The sequence below is a fragment of the Oncorhynchus clarkii genome, chromosome 1, assembly GCF_045791955.1.
Source record: "Oncorhynchus clarkii lewisi isolate Uvic-CL-2024 chromosome 1, UVic_Ocla_1.0, whole genome shotgun sequence".
Taxonomy (NCBI): Eukaryota; Metazoa; Chordata; class Actinopteri; order Salmoniformes; family Salmonidae; genus Oncorhynchus; species Oncorhynchus clarkii.
Window position 1 is genome coordinate 19,364,254 of NC_092147.1, and position 16,871 is coordinate 19,381,124.

A 16,871-nucleotide genomic window follows, 5' to 3' on the forward strand; every position below is an offset into this window, starting at 1 on the left:
CCCTAGAATTTCTAAGCAAACAGCTGGAGGCAGGGCTTTCTCCTATAGAGCTCCATTCTTATGGAATGGTCTGCCTACCCATGTAAGAGACGTAAACTCGGTCTCAACCTTTAAGTCTTTACTGAAGACTCATCTCTTCAGTGGGTCATATGATTGAGTGTAGTCTGACCCAGGAGTGGGAAGGTGAACGGAAAGGCTTTGGAGCAACGAACCGCCCTTGCTGTCTCTGCCTGGTCGGTTCCCCTCTTTCCACTGGGATTCTCTGCCTCTAACCCTATTACAGGGGCTGAGTCACTGGCTTACTAGGGCTCTTTCATACCGTCCCTGGGAGGGGTGCGTCACTTGAGTGGGTTGAGTCACTGATGTGATCTTCCTGTTTGGGTTGGCGCCCCCCCTTGGGTTGTGCCGTGGCGGAGATCTTTGTGGGCTATACTCGGCCTTGACTCAGGATGGTAAGTTGGTGGTTGAAGATATCCCTCTAGTGGTGTGGGGGCTGTGCTTTGGCAAAGTGGGTGGGGTTATATCCTTCCTGTTTGGCCCTGTCCGGGGGTGTCCTCGGATGGGGCCACAGTGTCTCCTGACCCCTCCTGTCTCAGCCTCCAGTATTTATGCTGCAGTAGTTTATGTGTCGGGGGGCTAGGGTCAGTTTGTTATATCTGGAGTACTTCTCCTGTCCTATTCGGTGTCCTGTGTGAATTTAAGTGTGCTCTCTCTAATTCTCTCTTTCTCTCTCTCTGAGGACCTGAGCCCTAGGACCATGCCTCAGGACTACCTGACATGATGACTCCTTGCTGTCCACAGTCCACCTGGCCGTGCTGCTGCTCCAGTTTCAACTGTTCTGTCTTATTATTATTGGACCATGCTGGTCATTTATGAACATTTGAACATCTTGGCCATGTTCTGTTATAATCTCCACCCGGCACAGCCAGAAGAGGACTGGCCACCCCACATAGCCTGGTTCCTCTCTAGCTTTCTTCCTAGGTTTTGGCCTTTCTAGGGAGTTTTTCCTAGCCACCGTGCTTCTACACCTGCATTGCTTCCTGTTTGGGGTTTTAGGCTGGGTTTCTGTACAGCACTTTGAGATATCAGCTGATGTACGAAGGGCTATATAAATACATTTGCTTTGGCTACAGAGAGTAACTTAACAGTGACAGCACATCATATTACCCCAGACTTGAAAATGAGAAGTACCATGCTAGGAAACACAATGCTTTTATGAGTCACACAAGCGCTAATTTTTCTCTTTGTAAGAAAACATAGCATAGGCCTAGACAATGTCTGAGCCATGTTTACATATTGATTTCACACGCATGTTGCACTTTATTTTTGTGTTGTTGATGAGTATTTGTGTGTTTACATTTAAGAAGTGTTGGTATTCCTGATTGTGCTCTCATCAGGCATTATTTGACTCATGATCATATATGAAATCAGGAATACCAACACTTTGTATTTTCTTAAATAAACACAAATGAACTACAGTAACTGTTGGCATTGAATTTTCCAGCTGTGCCAAAACGTGACCCCAAAACGTACCGAACCGTAGGTTTGGTGAACCATTACACCCCCATTGACAAACTCCTGTATCTGTTAGGCGAAATACCAGTGTGCGATCACAGCAGCAAGATTTGTGACCTGTTGCCACAAGAGAAACCAGTGGGGCACAAACACCATTGTACATTCAACCAATATATATACACACACATGTACATGCAACCAATATTTATTATCTGTTTATGTATTTTTGTATGCCAATCATACTACAACTACTTGCACACTGTTACAACTTTGTACATAGCTAATAATATAACATCTGAGATGCCCCTTTGAATTGAGTTGAGAGAGAAAGAGTCAGAGACGGAGAGAGAACAGCCCCTACCCGTCATCGGGTTCCATGATCCACAAAGGCCACGCTGACCATACTGCCTTTGGCCAGTCAGACTCGCACAGACATACACAGACAACACACACTGGAGATATACCAAGTCGACTCACACACCATCACAAAGACACTGGAGTGGCACAGCTGTGTGGAGTTGTGTCTCTCTACACTCAGGGCTTCATGCGACTCCCCTCTGACCTTAAGCGAATGGAGGCACTCCACTCTTTCACTTTTGCTCCTTGGAATCACAACCCAGTTCAGTGGAAAAACACCGCTTCACTTCTGCTGCCTGTTGGATATTTTCACTTTCTCACTGAGTCACGGCAGGCAGGGCATGACGGTGACAAAATGAGGAGCGCAACATAGAATGAAATCCTGTGTGAGTTAATGTATACAATGGGGGGGATTGAGGGACAAAACTGTCCTCCAACCCAGGCCACAGACCAGCTGGAAGATCGTTGATGGACTTGAGGTTGTTATTTAAAGAGAACGGGAGAGATAAGCAATTGGGTTGCTGGTGGTCTAAACTTTGTTTGTCGGTTTCATATGTATATCAAAGCTGGGTGTGAGGGGAATTTAACATGGAGATTCAGGGATGTGATTGGCATAAGATGTGTGGTAAATCTCAAAAAAAGCAAGCCAGATATTCTAGGATCAGAAGTCCAGTTTTCCTGATTGGTGTGGAAAATTCACACCTGTAATCAAACATCTTTATTTTAAAGGGTCACCGTCAGCCACCAAGCTGGGGTCACAGTGCAGCATCCTAAAGCTTCCAATTGGCTCGTTCATTCTCCTTCCGCTCCCCTGTAACTATTCCCCAGGTCGTTGCTGTAAATTACAATGGGTTCTCAGTCAATTTACCTGGTAAAATAAGGGTAAAATAAAAATGACAGTGATAATTGCTACCTTGCCAGAAGGTGTCAGCACTAGCAGCATTCCAATAACACAAAGTCAGTCTTTCCCGGATGAGTCAGCTTTATGTAGTGTTACAAAACCCCTCAAATATTTCTATAACCAACTGTGACAAAGGCTATTCCATGTATCGGACTGGTTCAAGCTGGTGTTGCACAATTTAATGTACGTAGGGCAGGCCAAACAGAAAGTAATCTTCCAGTAAATGCTTTATTGACTACCGAGTATCACTTCTCACCTGATGCATAACTGTTATTGAATTCTGAGGAGATAAAGTGACAACCTCCGAGTTGTAATAGTTTGGTCAGGACAGTAGGACGTGATAACCAAAAGTGGAATGCAATAATATTCAGAGAAGTCAAACCTACATTGCTCGTCTCGAATTACAGGCTTGTCCAGACAACTATGGATTACAGAGACCCAGATGAAAGGCGTGTTTGATCATCTATAGAATACTAGCATAGAAAGGTTCAGAACATTTGTGAAACATCACAGCAGAAAAATATATGGCAGATAGAAATCAAAACTGGAAGGGCTTCAGAGAAAGATGGGAGAGGTTGACAGTAGCTGACGGCTGGGACTAAAATAAATAAAATAACTATTGTAAAATATACTGCGTCTGTAAAATGTATATACTATGCATAAACTGGAAGCTGAAGCCTAAGTATTGTTGTCCATTATTTTACTCCAATTAGGGCAGTGGTGGTATAGTTAGGGGTAAATAAAAAAAAATAAAAAAATTAAAAAATAACTTTATTATTTTATTTTTAAATATGTATATATATGTATTTTACAACAAAAATATTGGGAATTGGAAAAGATGCAGACATTACATTGATAGAATCCACAATTTATCTACAATATTAAAGCTGATCTACCCCCTAAAAACATTGAAAAAAATAAAAAATACTAGCATGGAAGGGCAAAATAAACCCACTCAAAACACTAACAGGAAGAGTGGGGGGGGGGGGTTAATAACAATATTTTGTTTTCCTAGAAGAGGTTTAATATTTCCTTGTGTGACAAGCCAGCAGAATGTACCAAAAGACATGTGACACAATGATCCTTCCCTGGCCTAACCCTAACCCTCTACTTACCACATCAGGAGCTTTCATTCTGACTTCCAGACAAACCTGACATTCATTTAGCTACTTCAGATTATCAGCTCGTGTCAATCTACCACTCTGTGTTAACCAGTATGTGCGTCAGTCAGGGTTTGGTTTCAGTTCCATTTACATGAAGGATTACTTTTTAAATAGGTAGCCTGTTTCAATTCACTATGGAATTAACTGAATTGAAACATAATTAATTCACCACCACTGTACTGCAGACTTGGGCATTAGCCTGAAAGACTGCCAACAATGCAGATACAGTAGACAGAGGAACAGTTTGCATTTAAAATGACCCATACATGTTCCAATACAGCTGCAGGCCTACACCCTAGATATCTACTGCTTTTGAAGTACTGCTGTAAACAGAAGCTCAAGCTGGTGCCTGTTTGTCAAAGCATTGATACATGAGATACACTGTGAGACAAAAACCACATGGTGACGAAACTGAGGGGGCATGTACAGCCATTTGATGGATAGCAACCCTTGAATACACACACACACACACAACCCTGGCTGGATTTCACGCTTATTCAGTGAGCTCTGTATTGTATCTACCCAGTCAGCATCTCAATGACATCTTAAAATAGTGTGTGTGTGTGTTTTTTTAATTTTACCTTCATTTAACTAGGCAAGTCGGTTAAGAAAAAAATCGTATTTTCAATAACGGCCTAGGAACAGTGGGTTAACTGCCATGTTCAGGGAAAGAACGACAGATTTGTACCTTGTCAGCTCGGGGATTCAATCTCGCAACCTTTCGGTTACTAGTCCAACGCTCTAACCACTAGGCTACGCTCAGTGTGTGAGTGAGTGAGAGAGTGGTGAGTAAACAGAGTGTTGGAGACCGACCCATTCACATTTCTGCACAAGACTCTGCTCACACTGAACAGGGATGTGAGGATGAGGCTGAGACTAATTTAATAACTTGTCTTCCAATGTACCACAGGACTTGATCAACTGTGTGGTAACTAGCAAATCCATTTTAGCTACAGTAAAAAACATCTAATTATATGTCAGTGAGATCAACTCTCTGCACTTAATGACGGCTACAAGGCATCATTCTGATCAGCAGAGCTGAAGACGATACAGTAGATTACATTCCCATTTAGGGTCATTGCAGGTCCACAAATCTGTTATGTCTGACATTGTTATTTGCCTTGTTCTCATGCTATTCATTGGACGTCTGGCTACAATTACAGCAAGAATGACAATGTAATTAGGAGGCAAGCAGGACTAATACAGCTGATAAGTATAGTTGTAGAATCAAATCAACTTTCATTAGCCTAATATTTTATCTAAGTAGGCTACTTCATTAAACCACCACGGAAAGGCGGGGGGGGGGGGGGGGGGGGTGATCTGCAACAGAGATGACAGATTAAAGAAGCCACTACCAATGAACTAAAGTCTGAGGAAATGTGAAAACCACAGGTTTTGCAAAGAGGTAGAGAAAACTACATCAACAGTTAACCCAGTACAGTCTATTTTATAACAGATTCACTATATGGAACAACAGATCAGCCACCCCAAAAACAATCTCAATGAAGTTTGTTCTGAAGTATGTGCCCCATGTCTGAGAGATAAGAAAGATCAGGATTTATTTTAACGTGTATTTAACCCCTTATTTTTGGCACTAAACAGTCTCCATATATTTGTTCATTTATTTCTTCAACTGGTACCTAGATACGAGTGTTGTGAGGCCTGTGGGTGTCCTAGTGCAAAACAACGACATGTACGTGTTTGTGAGGGTCATCTTTCCACAGAGATGTCATATTTTCCACAGAGAAGTCATATTAGTGTGTAGCCCAAACTGTTTGGACGGTTTGGGCTAAAGTGTTCTAGAGTGTGCAGCAGTCTAAGGCACTGCATCTCAGTGCTAGAGGCGTCACTACAGACCCTGGTTCAATTCCAGGCAGTTTCACAACTAGCTGTGATTGGGAGTCCCATAGGGCGGTGCACAATTGGCCCAGTGTCGTCCGGGTTAGGGTTTGGCTGGGGTAGGCCGTCATTGTAAATAAGAATTGAAAGGTTAAATAAAGGTTAAATAAAAAAATGAAATAGACAGAAGTTGTCTGAAGTCGGTACAGCCGATCTGACGAGTGGGGGTCGTTACAGACAATTTTATATTAAGACCGCTTTAGCTGTCACCTTTCACCGCAGATGCGGAAGTGCGGATGCAGGGGATTGAGACGAATCCAATGCAAAAACTGATCTCTAGCTTAAACTGACAGATTTTATTGTGGGTTATTTATTTATTTTTTCCTTCGGGGGCTCGGATATTGACTCTACAGGGTTAAATCAAAAGTTGGTAGGGATTTGAGGTTTGGGTTACATATAGTCTCTTTGCCATGTGCACATGGGAAAACTGAATGGAGAAAATGCTTTAAAAAGCATTGAACTAACTAACCTGACCCTGTTAAACCAGATGAAAACATGTATACACAACAGGTACATAGATAGGCCTTTCTGGGCATACAATTGCCAGTGTGTGCGAGATGGAGGTAAGAGTTAGGAGCTCTTATGTGTGTGTGCGCATGTGCTGTGGTGTGCGTCTGAGAGGTGAGGGTTAGGGGGCAGTGTGAGAAACACATCTCAGTTGACTGGGAGGCCAGGGAACAGCCCCAGCTGCCAGATGCAGAGATAACCTCCACCCTCTACAGCGAGTGTGACGCCAGCCAGCCAGCCAGGCATGCAACGTTCCACGGGAAATTAAGGAGACGTAATAAGGAACTGAAGCCCACCCCCACATTTTAAGACTGGCACTTACAGGACAACCTACATAAGACTCATTACACCCTAGTACTTTGACTGGTGCTTTATTGTCAGGGTACTTTTGAATTATTATTTGCATTTAATAAACCAGAGTCCAACGTAAACTTTGCTTTCTCACTGGCCCAGTTGGCCAAAAATCTACTGGCCCAAACAGGATTTCTACTGGCCTGGACAGGGCTTATAGGTTGGCATGACCTCGCTCTATACATTCAGCTATTAATAGGACAAAAAGTTGTAGTTGTTGTTTTGGCTCTGTACTCCAGAAATGTACTCCAGGAATGATACAATGACTATGAGGTTAAAGTGCAGACTGTCAGCTTTCATTTGAGGGTATTTTTATCCATATCGGGTGAAACGTTTAGTAGTTACAGATTTTTTGGGTACATAATCCCCCCATTTTAGGACACCAAAAGTATTGGCACAAATTAACTTGTGTATTAAAAGTAGTCAAGTTTAGTATTTTGTCCTAGCACACAATGACTACATCAAGCTTGTGACTCTACACACTTGTTGAAAGCATTTGATGTTTGTTTTAGTTGTGTTTCAGAGTATTTTGTGCCCAATAGAAATGAATGGTAAATAATGTAGTGTGTCATTTGAGTCCCCTTTATTGTAAATTAAAATATAATGTTTCTAAACACATACATTAATGTAGATGCTACCATGATTATGAATAATCCTGAATAAATCGTGAATAATGTTAAGTGAGAAAGTTACTCACAAATATCATACCCCCAACTTTCTCACTCATCATCATTCACGATTAATTCAGGATTATGCGTAATCATAGTAGAATCCACAATGTAGTAGTGTCATTTTATGTAATTCTGTCCTTCGGCTGTAATTATCTATTAATGTTATGTATTATGTCATGTTTTATATTTAGTTTGGACCTCAGGAAGAGTAGCTGCAGCTTTGGCTGTAGCTAATGGGGATCCAAGTAAAATTCATTACAAAAATACTAAATACACATCACAAGTAAAACAGCAGAGGGGAGGGTGAGGTATGAGAAGTGATTGGTTACTTACTGGTTTCCAGATTGCATAGGGCAGTGTGCGTTGTAGCCTCCAGACTGCTGTGAAAATGATGCCCAGGAACCAGAGGGATACAGATAACTCTGAAACAGAGTAGATAAAAGGTTCATTAGTATACCATGCCTAACAAGACTCAAACACTATATGCGACTGGATATCATATGGTCAAAAATGCTTTGTATTTATATTGTCAAATTACTTGGGCAGGAATCGTATAACAAAAGATCTCTGCATTCATGAAGGGGGGGGTACACTTTTCCCCAAAATGACATTTGTGAAAATTTGTGCACAAATTATATAAAAAAAAAAATCACCAGCCATTTCACAGGTAACCATTTAGGTTGTCTTTGTTCCTCTGGGTCATTCCTCATGAGGGGCCACATACCCAATTGTATAACTCATTTCATGCCATTCTAATTTTGCCATGGGGCGGATATTTTTTGGGAGAGTTTTACACATAATTTCCTACAATTCTATTAATTTTCCATACGGTGGAAAACAATGTTTGCAAATTTGAAAATGATATATGAGTGAGAGTGACTAACAAAATCAATGGGGGGCCCCTCGGTTGGTAATTTGACAATGATTACTGCTAGAATAACTTACCAAACTTAAATATGTTAGCTGGCATGGGCTAATTGAGTGACTGCAAGGGGCTGACATAATAGAACAACTGCTGATACAAACTAAATTTGAAATTGCACCTTGTGTATTCTACTATCCCAAATCTCAACATTAAGTTGAGATCAGTGGGCCACGCCACCAGTTGCCCATTCCTGCACTATATAGTACCAGCGTCTCCTAAAAGCGAGACATAGATGATGCCCGGCACTAGTTAATACATGAACGAGTATCAGCCTGGGAAATCTTGACCCTCATCAGGCCCAGTATCGGTCGAGATAACTGTGTCAGCACAAAGACGTCACCGTCCCACCACAGATGTCAAGTCTAACGCATGACTGCCATTGTTAGTGTTCCAGGTCCTTCTCAAATTGCAGGGGTCGCATTAGCCTTCAGAAATGGAGACCATAAAAAACATTTCACCTGTGATTTATATTAAAAGTCTGTGTTTTTTTGCTTCAATAGAGTGATCAGGCCCATATAATTACATTTTTCCTTCACACAAAATACATTATTGCAACACATTAGTAAAAAAATAGCTTCATTTTCATCAGAGGACAACATAAGTGCAACGCTATTTGGCTAGCAGCCAAACGTAAATTAGCTTATAATGGAAAGGCAAGGTCTTTCTTGCGAAAATGATGCATGCCGATGTTTATCATATTATTATTATTTTTTACCAGCTACATTTTCTAATGTCTTACATTTTACAGGAAAAACGTACACAGAAAATTACTGAAGAAAAGTACTTAGAAAAGTACAGATTGAATGCCGTTCGCGAATGCGGGAATTTTATTGGTCTGACGAACAAAGATTTCTCACCCGAATGGAGAAGTGCAACTGAAGCACAAAATTTGTCAGAACGCGAGCAGAAATGACAATAAGAAGCATTTCAGATCTGTGTTTACAAAACACAGCAAGATATTTATGTGTTTTATTAAAAATGTTCTGTGTGAAAAATGCAGAATTCTGCATTAACGTGACCCCTGAGTTGAAGTGTCCTTAACCACCATGAGCTATTATCAGGCTAGGGGAGAGAAGCACCTGATCTGTTTAACTAGTTGCGGGTCTTTGTTGACTCTTTGCTGAGTACTTTTTGCTTAGATAGGGAGGGAGATTCAATAGACTGAGGGCACATCCTGCATGTAAATATAACCGACATAACATTCCCTTCCCTAACCTTTAACATTAGTGGCTAGGGAGGAAATGTAACCTGGCCCCTTGGTCTCTGACAGTCAGCCCCCCCTGTAGGCCAGCCCAGAGGCCCGGAGGTAGAGGGGCCAGTGGAGATCCAGAGATAGAGTTCTGCATGCCGTTAGCCATGCAAACAAAATGTTTGATGACAATGAACATTATTATTTGCATATGTAGCCTTTTAATATTAGCATATTATGTAGCCACATTTTCCTGGAAATTTGAGTTGACCAAAATGGGTGGATGTGTAAATGTGTGTAGTGTGCAACTGACATACCTCCATATTGGAAGAGGCAACTTCGAAAATGCTGCTGTCCAGCTGTGGCCCCTCTGGGTGCAGGTAGTTCTCCCCGTCCATGGCCGGTGAGGGTGATGGGAGGCTGGGCATCAGGTTGCAGGCTGACACATGACCTTTGACCTTCACGTACGTATGCTGGCTGTATCCTACAGAGCTTATACCAAGGCCCACTCCATCCCCTGGAGAGCGAGAGAAAGAGACATAGAATTTGAATAGCTTGAATTAAACCCCTAACTATTCACGTGGTAGCGCGTCATGTTATTCATCCAGTAGTGTAGTCTAATATAACTGTGTAAAACCTGTACTGTTGTTTTGAAGCAGTAGAATATACATACCGTTTCACCTAAAGTCAAATAACCTAATTGCATAATGGTTTTGGGTGCTGTAACACCAAGTAGACTAAAGCAAATGGGTCCTGTCAATCAGGAATGATGAGCTAAGACAAGTCTGTACAAAGGCTGCAGTTTTTAAACAAAGATAATGCATGAACGTCACTATGACAGGTTTGATTACGTCGGACTAAAATGCGTAACAGGGTTTGTAGTGAAACCAGCATGGTGAAACTGTGTGGGATGGCAACAACGTCATCTGGGGAATATCACTCAAATTACATCCAGATTGACAAACAATCACTTACTTGAAGTTCCAAACAAAATAAATGTCAGATCAATCAAATAACAGCCTACTGCTTATTATGCATTGAAACATCTTAACGTTGCAAATCATAGGATAGCCCAATTTAAATCATGAGTTTGTCTGTAAATGTAGTGGGATGTCAGTCTTCTTCGCACACTCCTACATTAATTTGCTGCATTCACAGCTCAATTGTAATTGGAAGTAGCTCATTGTTCCTGATTGACAGGACCCATTTGCTTTATGCCTTCTGACATCACAGCAAATTCCACATGCAATGCTATTAAATTCACAGCTCTCAATGAGCTAGGAAGAAAAGCGGAAGAGTTGCTGCTGCCTTGGCAACAGCTAATGGGGATCCTAATAAAATAGTAAATACTAGCTGTAGACAGAGGGAGTTGAGAGAGGATGGCAGGTGCTGTATGTTCCTGGACAGCTAGTTAGTGAGCCTACTGGAAAGGAAGCTTAGAGGACTCCCAGTCCCACCACCTACATCTCCACCAAGTTTGATCAGATGATCAAAAGAGGCTCCACACACCACCATGACCGATTGGCTGAATAACCTCAATCGCACTCCCTCTGAAGGAGAAACAGTCAGATATGCATATCAAATAGGCACATAAAAGCCTGCACGCCAGGCTACATTGCTTCTATACCACTATCTGGAGCAATAGAAAGCTTGTGTGAGGGCTTGTTGTTTCTTTAACATGCTCTTTCCCCCACCTCTCTCACTAATCAAACTCTTCCCTCCCTCCCTCCTCACCAGCACACAAAGAACAGACCTGTCCACCTGCACCAGGGGGCATAGCCAAAAGTCTAATGGAGTTCATATGAGGGTTTCAATAAGCAGTCCTTTGTACTACAGCCTGACAGACTCCTCCCCAGGGTGTGTGGATGCTGACACTTAAGTCGTTTTTCTAACCACAGGACCTGACCAGGTAAAACTGTACTCACGGTCATAGTTATAGGCTATAGCTCCATCTATGGTCCAGAAAAACAGCTGGCCCTACTAACGCTTTGGAAACCATATTAGGTGTAGGCGTACAGTCAAACCTGGCAAAAGAACAGATACATGAGAGGAGTGTGCATGTGTTTGTGTGAGAGTGGTGTGAAGGAGATATGCGGCTGTGAATCCCACAATCACAGGCAGGTGATGACTTAATCAGTGTGACAAACACAACAGTCCATCTCTCTTCATTAATCCCCACTTTGCTCTCTCTCTCTCCTTCATTCTCTCTCACCATCTCAGGAGCGTTGAGATTTATTCCCAGCATCCCTGGGCCTTTTCCAGCTTTCCCTCCAGTCGATCCAACCATCCCCCATATCACCGGCAGCAGTTCATGTCTCCTAGCAACCAAGAAAGTCTCCCTCTTTAGCAGCCCAGTGTCTGAGGACAATAAATACTGATAATTATTGGGTTCCCAGATGTTCTCTTCCTGTAAGGCCTATTATCAATACAGGAAAACAGGAAAAACTTCCTGCCACTGAGGGAGGGAGAGAGAAGGGCGGGAGGCTAACAATGTAACTAGTGTTTCATTCACTCAGCAAAACACACACAAGGAAAGCATTTACTATACCTCCATGGATTATTTAAAAGCGTCTGGCCTATATTGAAATATATAATGCTTTTCACAAGTACAGGGGGATGGGTTCTAGGGTGAGGAGGGGGTCCCATTTGTAAGACAGTAACGCAAAAACCCAGATGTTTTGTATTAAACAGTTTAAACTTAAAGCCTATTGTAGAGTAGTAGATAGGGAGGGGGTTCATTTCACAGTCACAGGAGTGAGTATACAGTGTCATATTGTCATTGCTTCAGAGTAGGGATGTTAACCTTTAAATCGGTTAGCTGGTTCGAAAAAATACATTTGACCAGTCATGCTTAAAAATCGTTAATTTGCATAATTTAGTGGAATTAAATTGGCGCGTGTGTATTTTGGTAGTCGTGCATCTTATTTATCCCACGGGCACAGCATACAAAGTCTAGTTTGTGGAGCGGAATAGTCCATCACCTGTCACACAGCGCGAGAGCAGCGCCTCAAAAAACTGGTACTGGAGTGAAACGCTTTCTGTAAACCCAGTCATCGCGCAACAAATAACGATTAAAAAGAGCCATTTTTATTTGTCAATCTCAACTCGTAATTAAAGCGCACCTCTCATTCGCCATTCGAGTGCATAACCGATAGCCTACCTACGGTTGACTATCAGCGTGTCACCCACCTCTTTGCAATGTGAGCTTGAGGCGGTATAAATGGTTTGAAACCTGAACGTTTTACTTGACTTCAAATAATGAGGTACGTCTTACCTTGCTTCAAAGAAGCAAAAATCCACCCATAGAAAATAGGTAATTATTGTATTATTTTATTGGTTTTCATATGAACTTTCTTTCGTTGTCCAGAAGCCAAAAGGCACAATCATAGTCATATTAGAAACCAATCCTAGTTGTTGCTATTAGATTCCCTCTCCTAAATTTATATTGTATCTCAATCCCATGGAATCGATCACATTAGGTGTGCTGTTTTAGAACTGTTTTCCCGTGAATTGCATTTTGGAAAATGTTTGAAAAATGTGTTTTATTTGCTGCTTCATTACAGGAGTTGCATGTTCAATAATATAGCCTTTTGACTGGAAGACGATAGGCTTGATAATGTTGCATGTTTCCATTAAGCTCTTGATGAAAAAGGTACGTTCCTTGTATGCGTGCATAGTATCAGAGACGAAGAGGCAAAGCGAGAGTTTCACAATCGCTAATAAATGTGTGTGTGTGTGTGTATAAATGTGTGTGTGTGTGTATATATATATATATATATATACTAACCAACCCTCATCAACAGGTCAACAAACTGTATTTTTAAAATATATATATATATATATATATATATATTTTAAAAATACAGTTTATATATATATATATATTTTAAAAATACAGTTTGTTGACCTGTTGATGAGGGTTGGTTAGTCGGCAACAAATTGACCGAGATGTCCATCCCTACTTCAGAGACTGGTGGTGGTTGGTCTAGCGACCCCCTCTCTTAGCCTCCCGACTGGGTGGCCTGACAAATTATAAACCAAGGGGGTGAGGTGCAGATTATTTCATGTCCCTGCATTTTATAAATCTAGCCTTGATGAAAGAATTCAAGACCTTTAAGAGGGCTGAAGTACAAGTTATGACCTACATTACAACAAATTAGGTATTGATTATGAACAAACATCACATTTTGTTGTAACATTGTATTTTCCACAGCCGTTTCCCCATGTTGCTGAGTGCCAGCTAGCCAAGCCACCAGTCTTCCTGTCTCTCATTCTGACTAGGCACTCAGCCTGCCAGCTGAAACACATGGAAGTCATCCAGGGAAGTGTGACTCCCTTAATCTGCTAAATCACAGCTAAGCGCTCACGAGGACCACCATCCTTCCACACAGGAGGGGAACAACAGCCTCTTCCTCTGTGGCAGTGCTAGCTCAGCCTGGGTCAGGGGCCGGGCAGAGCTGAGTCCACACAGCCATGAGGGAGGGGAGAGAGCCAGGCAAGGCTGACTATGGAGCGCTATGGCAGGGTCTTTTCTTACCATCTATAATGATAAAGTTGCCTAATTAAATGCCAATCTAAGGTCATTCAGTTTTGCATTCATGTGTTAAGGTTACGATTTGTAAAGGGTAAACTGATAGTTGGTCTGGCCTGTGCCCAAGGGCAACTACTGCCCGGAGTGGTATGGGAACATGCCCCAGGTTAGTGGTGTCATCTCTACCACCCTGTTCGCAGGCCTCCACCTCTTCACCCCTTGTGTGATCCATCACTCTTTAAAAACACTTGTCTTCCCTTGCTCCTCAAGCCTGGCATTAATCCTGCTTAAGGCAGAGAGTAAATCCCTTAATGAAGATGAAGTGGGGCTGTCCATTAACTACGCTCTCAAGTTCAGGGCATCCTGGCAGCAAGGGTGACACACACACAGGGTTGCAAGAGGTTTCATATGAATGAATGGCAGACCAAACCTTTTACATCTGTTCCCGTTGAACAGAGATACCATCTCAGACCTCACGATTGACAACACTTCTTCCCACCTTTATGTGGATCCCAGGAAGAGTAGCTGCTGCATGCATGATCCTAATAAACAAAGTCACTCACTTATGTCCTCACCTATTAAATGTCTGATTTCAATAAGATTATAGAGCCATGCTACATTACATTAAACCAGTGGGTTGGTGGTTATGACAGTTTGGCATACCATGCTGGATTAATTAGCCAAATGATTTTGAAAAATGCCTAAAAAGGAACAAGTTACTTCCCTCAGAAACACTGTTGTCATTCAAAACAGTGAATTATTAAATCAGGTATTTTTCAACACGCCATTATCCATTGAGCGGCACTGACGCACAGAGAGGATGTGTGGACAGTTTGGTGACAAGGGAGGAAATGACAAAGAAAAATGATCAAATGACTGAGTAACCAAATCTGCAGTGCTATCAAACAGGAGGGCGATAGAAACAAAGTGTTTTAAGAGCTTGCTGTATTGTTAGAGTTTCTGAATCCATTCATAAATTAATCATGCTGCACATGATTAGAAGCAACATTGGAATTAGTCTGAACACCAAAAACCAACAGAGGAAGTGGCAATGCTTTTGTAACCAATTTACATTCAAAGCACATTATCTCCATAATGAAGCATTTTCACTTTGTTCCAAATTGGACAGAATCATCACATATTACCATGCACAATGTCAGAATTGCTGCAGCAAAATATCACAAGGGATTGAGTGAGTCACATAAGTCACATTAAAATGAAACCCAGAAAGGCCAATTCGCCATATGAGAGCTCATGATGAATATTATTAGCCTAATGACAATCTCCAGCTGTATGAGACATGTGATTTATCAACATGAGGGTGAATATTACAGGGAAGAAATGACTCAGAATGAGTCTTTTGTTGTGTTGAAAAGGAGAGGGGGAGAATGAGAACCACCAACAGTGGCTTGCTGACACCAGAGCCCCACTATCCACCAGTTCAACAGATCTAGATCAAAGCCAGGTAACATCAGAGGAAATGGATCCACTTATCTGGTCTCTTCTAGGTGGCCTATATATGTAGTGGGAAATTGGGACTAGGGTGTCATTTGAGATTACACCCGATTCACTCTGATTAGTCTCTAAAATGGTTCACTCACACTGCATTCAATAAACCTAGATAATAAAATGTAAGCTAACACCCTGTCCTGCAATACAACAGAAAACTGGCATAACTTACTCATAAACATGATTGTAGCCAACTGTGTGTCAGGTGGTTTATTCCTCTTCAATGTGTCTGTTTTCTAATTCGAGCACAAGCAGCATCATTCTAGAGATGCATCCTGGCTCTCCCTGCCTCTCGGTCTGATCAAGAGTAAGCCTGGCCGGGTGAGTGTGTTCAGGCTGTAGTGTCAAGTGCTGCTTGCCTCTCACCCAGCCTGACCCTGCCTGATGCTGTGGATTTGATGCTGAAGACTGGCTCCCAAAACCCAAACAAACGCCAGCCAATCCCTTCTCGTTGTGTGAATAAGTGAGCATGGGGCAGAGCAGAACAAAATGGGCTCGGCTGGAGGCATTAGACCATATACTCAGCGGACCTGCAGGCTGGCGGAGATGATTCAGACAAACTGACCCAGTTCTAAGTATATGTGTACAGTGGGCTTGTGCCAGCTCAGCTGTGGACTTCGACAGCAGAGACTCCTATTACACACCTGATCATCAACAGGACCAGACTACCGCATCAAGCCAGTGAATGAGACTGGCTCCATTGTGTGTGGTTTAGACTGGAGGGAGAGTGTATAATGGTTGGGTAACCAGGGAACAGGCTTGTGGACTCCTGTGTGGGAAACCAAGTCTAACCCCCAGTGCTAGAACACCTAACCATTAGGAAAGGAATGCAATGTCAGGGTTTTTTTTCTGCATAAAAACGTTTTTTCCTTCTTTTTTTCAACCGCCTAAGACAAAATACGTTTTCTGGATTGAAAAACGCTTAGTATAAACTTAAACGACTAAAATCAGACAAAATATGTAGAAAAGATAATGGGCCGATACATTTGTAGTCGGAAATTTACATACACCTTAACCAACTACATTTAAACTCAGTTTTCACAATTCCTAACATTTAATCCTAGTAAAAATGAACTAGGTTAGTTAATTAGGTCAGTTAAGATCACCACTTTATTTTAAGAATGTGAAATGTCAGAATAATAGTAGAGAGAATTATTTATTTCAGCTTTAATTTCTTTCATCTCATTCCTAGTGGATCAGAAGTTGACATACCCTCAATTAGTATTGGGTATGATTGCCTTCAAATTGTTTAACTTGGGTGAAATGTTACGGGTAGCCTTCCACAAGATTCCCACAAAAAGTTGGGTGAATTTTGGCCCATTCCTCCTGACAGAGCTGGTCTAACTGGGTCAG

General features: G+C 41.9%; 1 protein-coding gene across 4 annotated transcripts in view; it reads right to left on the bottom strand.

The window, feature by feature from the left end:
• Nucleotides 1-16,871, bottom strand: part of LOC139380659 (protein strawberry notch homolog 2-like) — a 105,151-nt gene that overhangs the window by 61,187 nt on the left and 27,093 nt on the right. For all 4 annotated transcript variants that reach the window (XM_071123606.1, XM_071123860.1, XM_071123773.1 and 1 more), the window contains exons 2-3: nucleotides 9,796-9,995; nucleotides 7,698-7,786 (exon numbers count right to left, since the gene is read on the bottom strand). In XM_071123606.1, coding sequence (XP_070979707.1) covers nucleotides 7,698-7,786; nucleotides 9,796-9,906 — 200 coding nt within the window. In that variant the 5' untranslated portion in view covers nucleotides 9,907-9,995. The remainder of the gene's footprint in view (nucleotides 1-7,697; nucleotides 7,787-9,795; nucleotides 9,996-16,871) is intronic.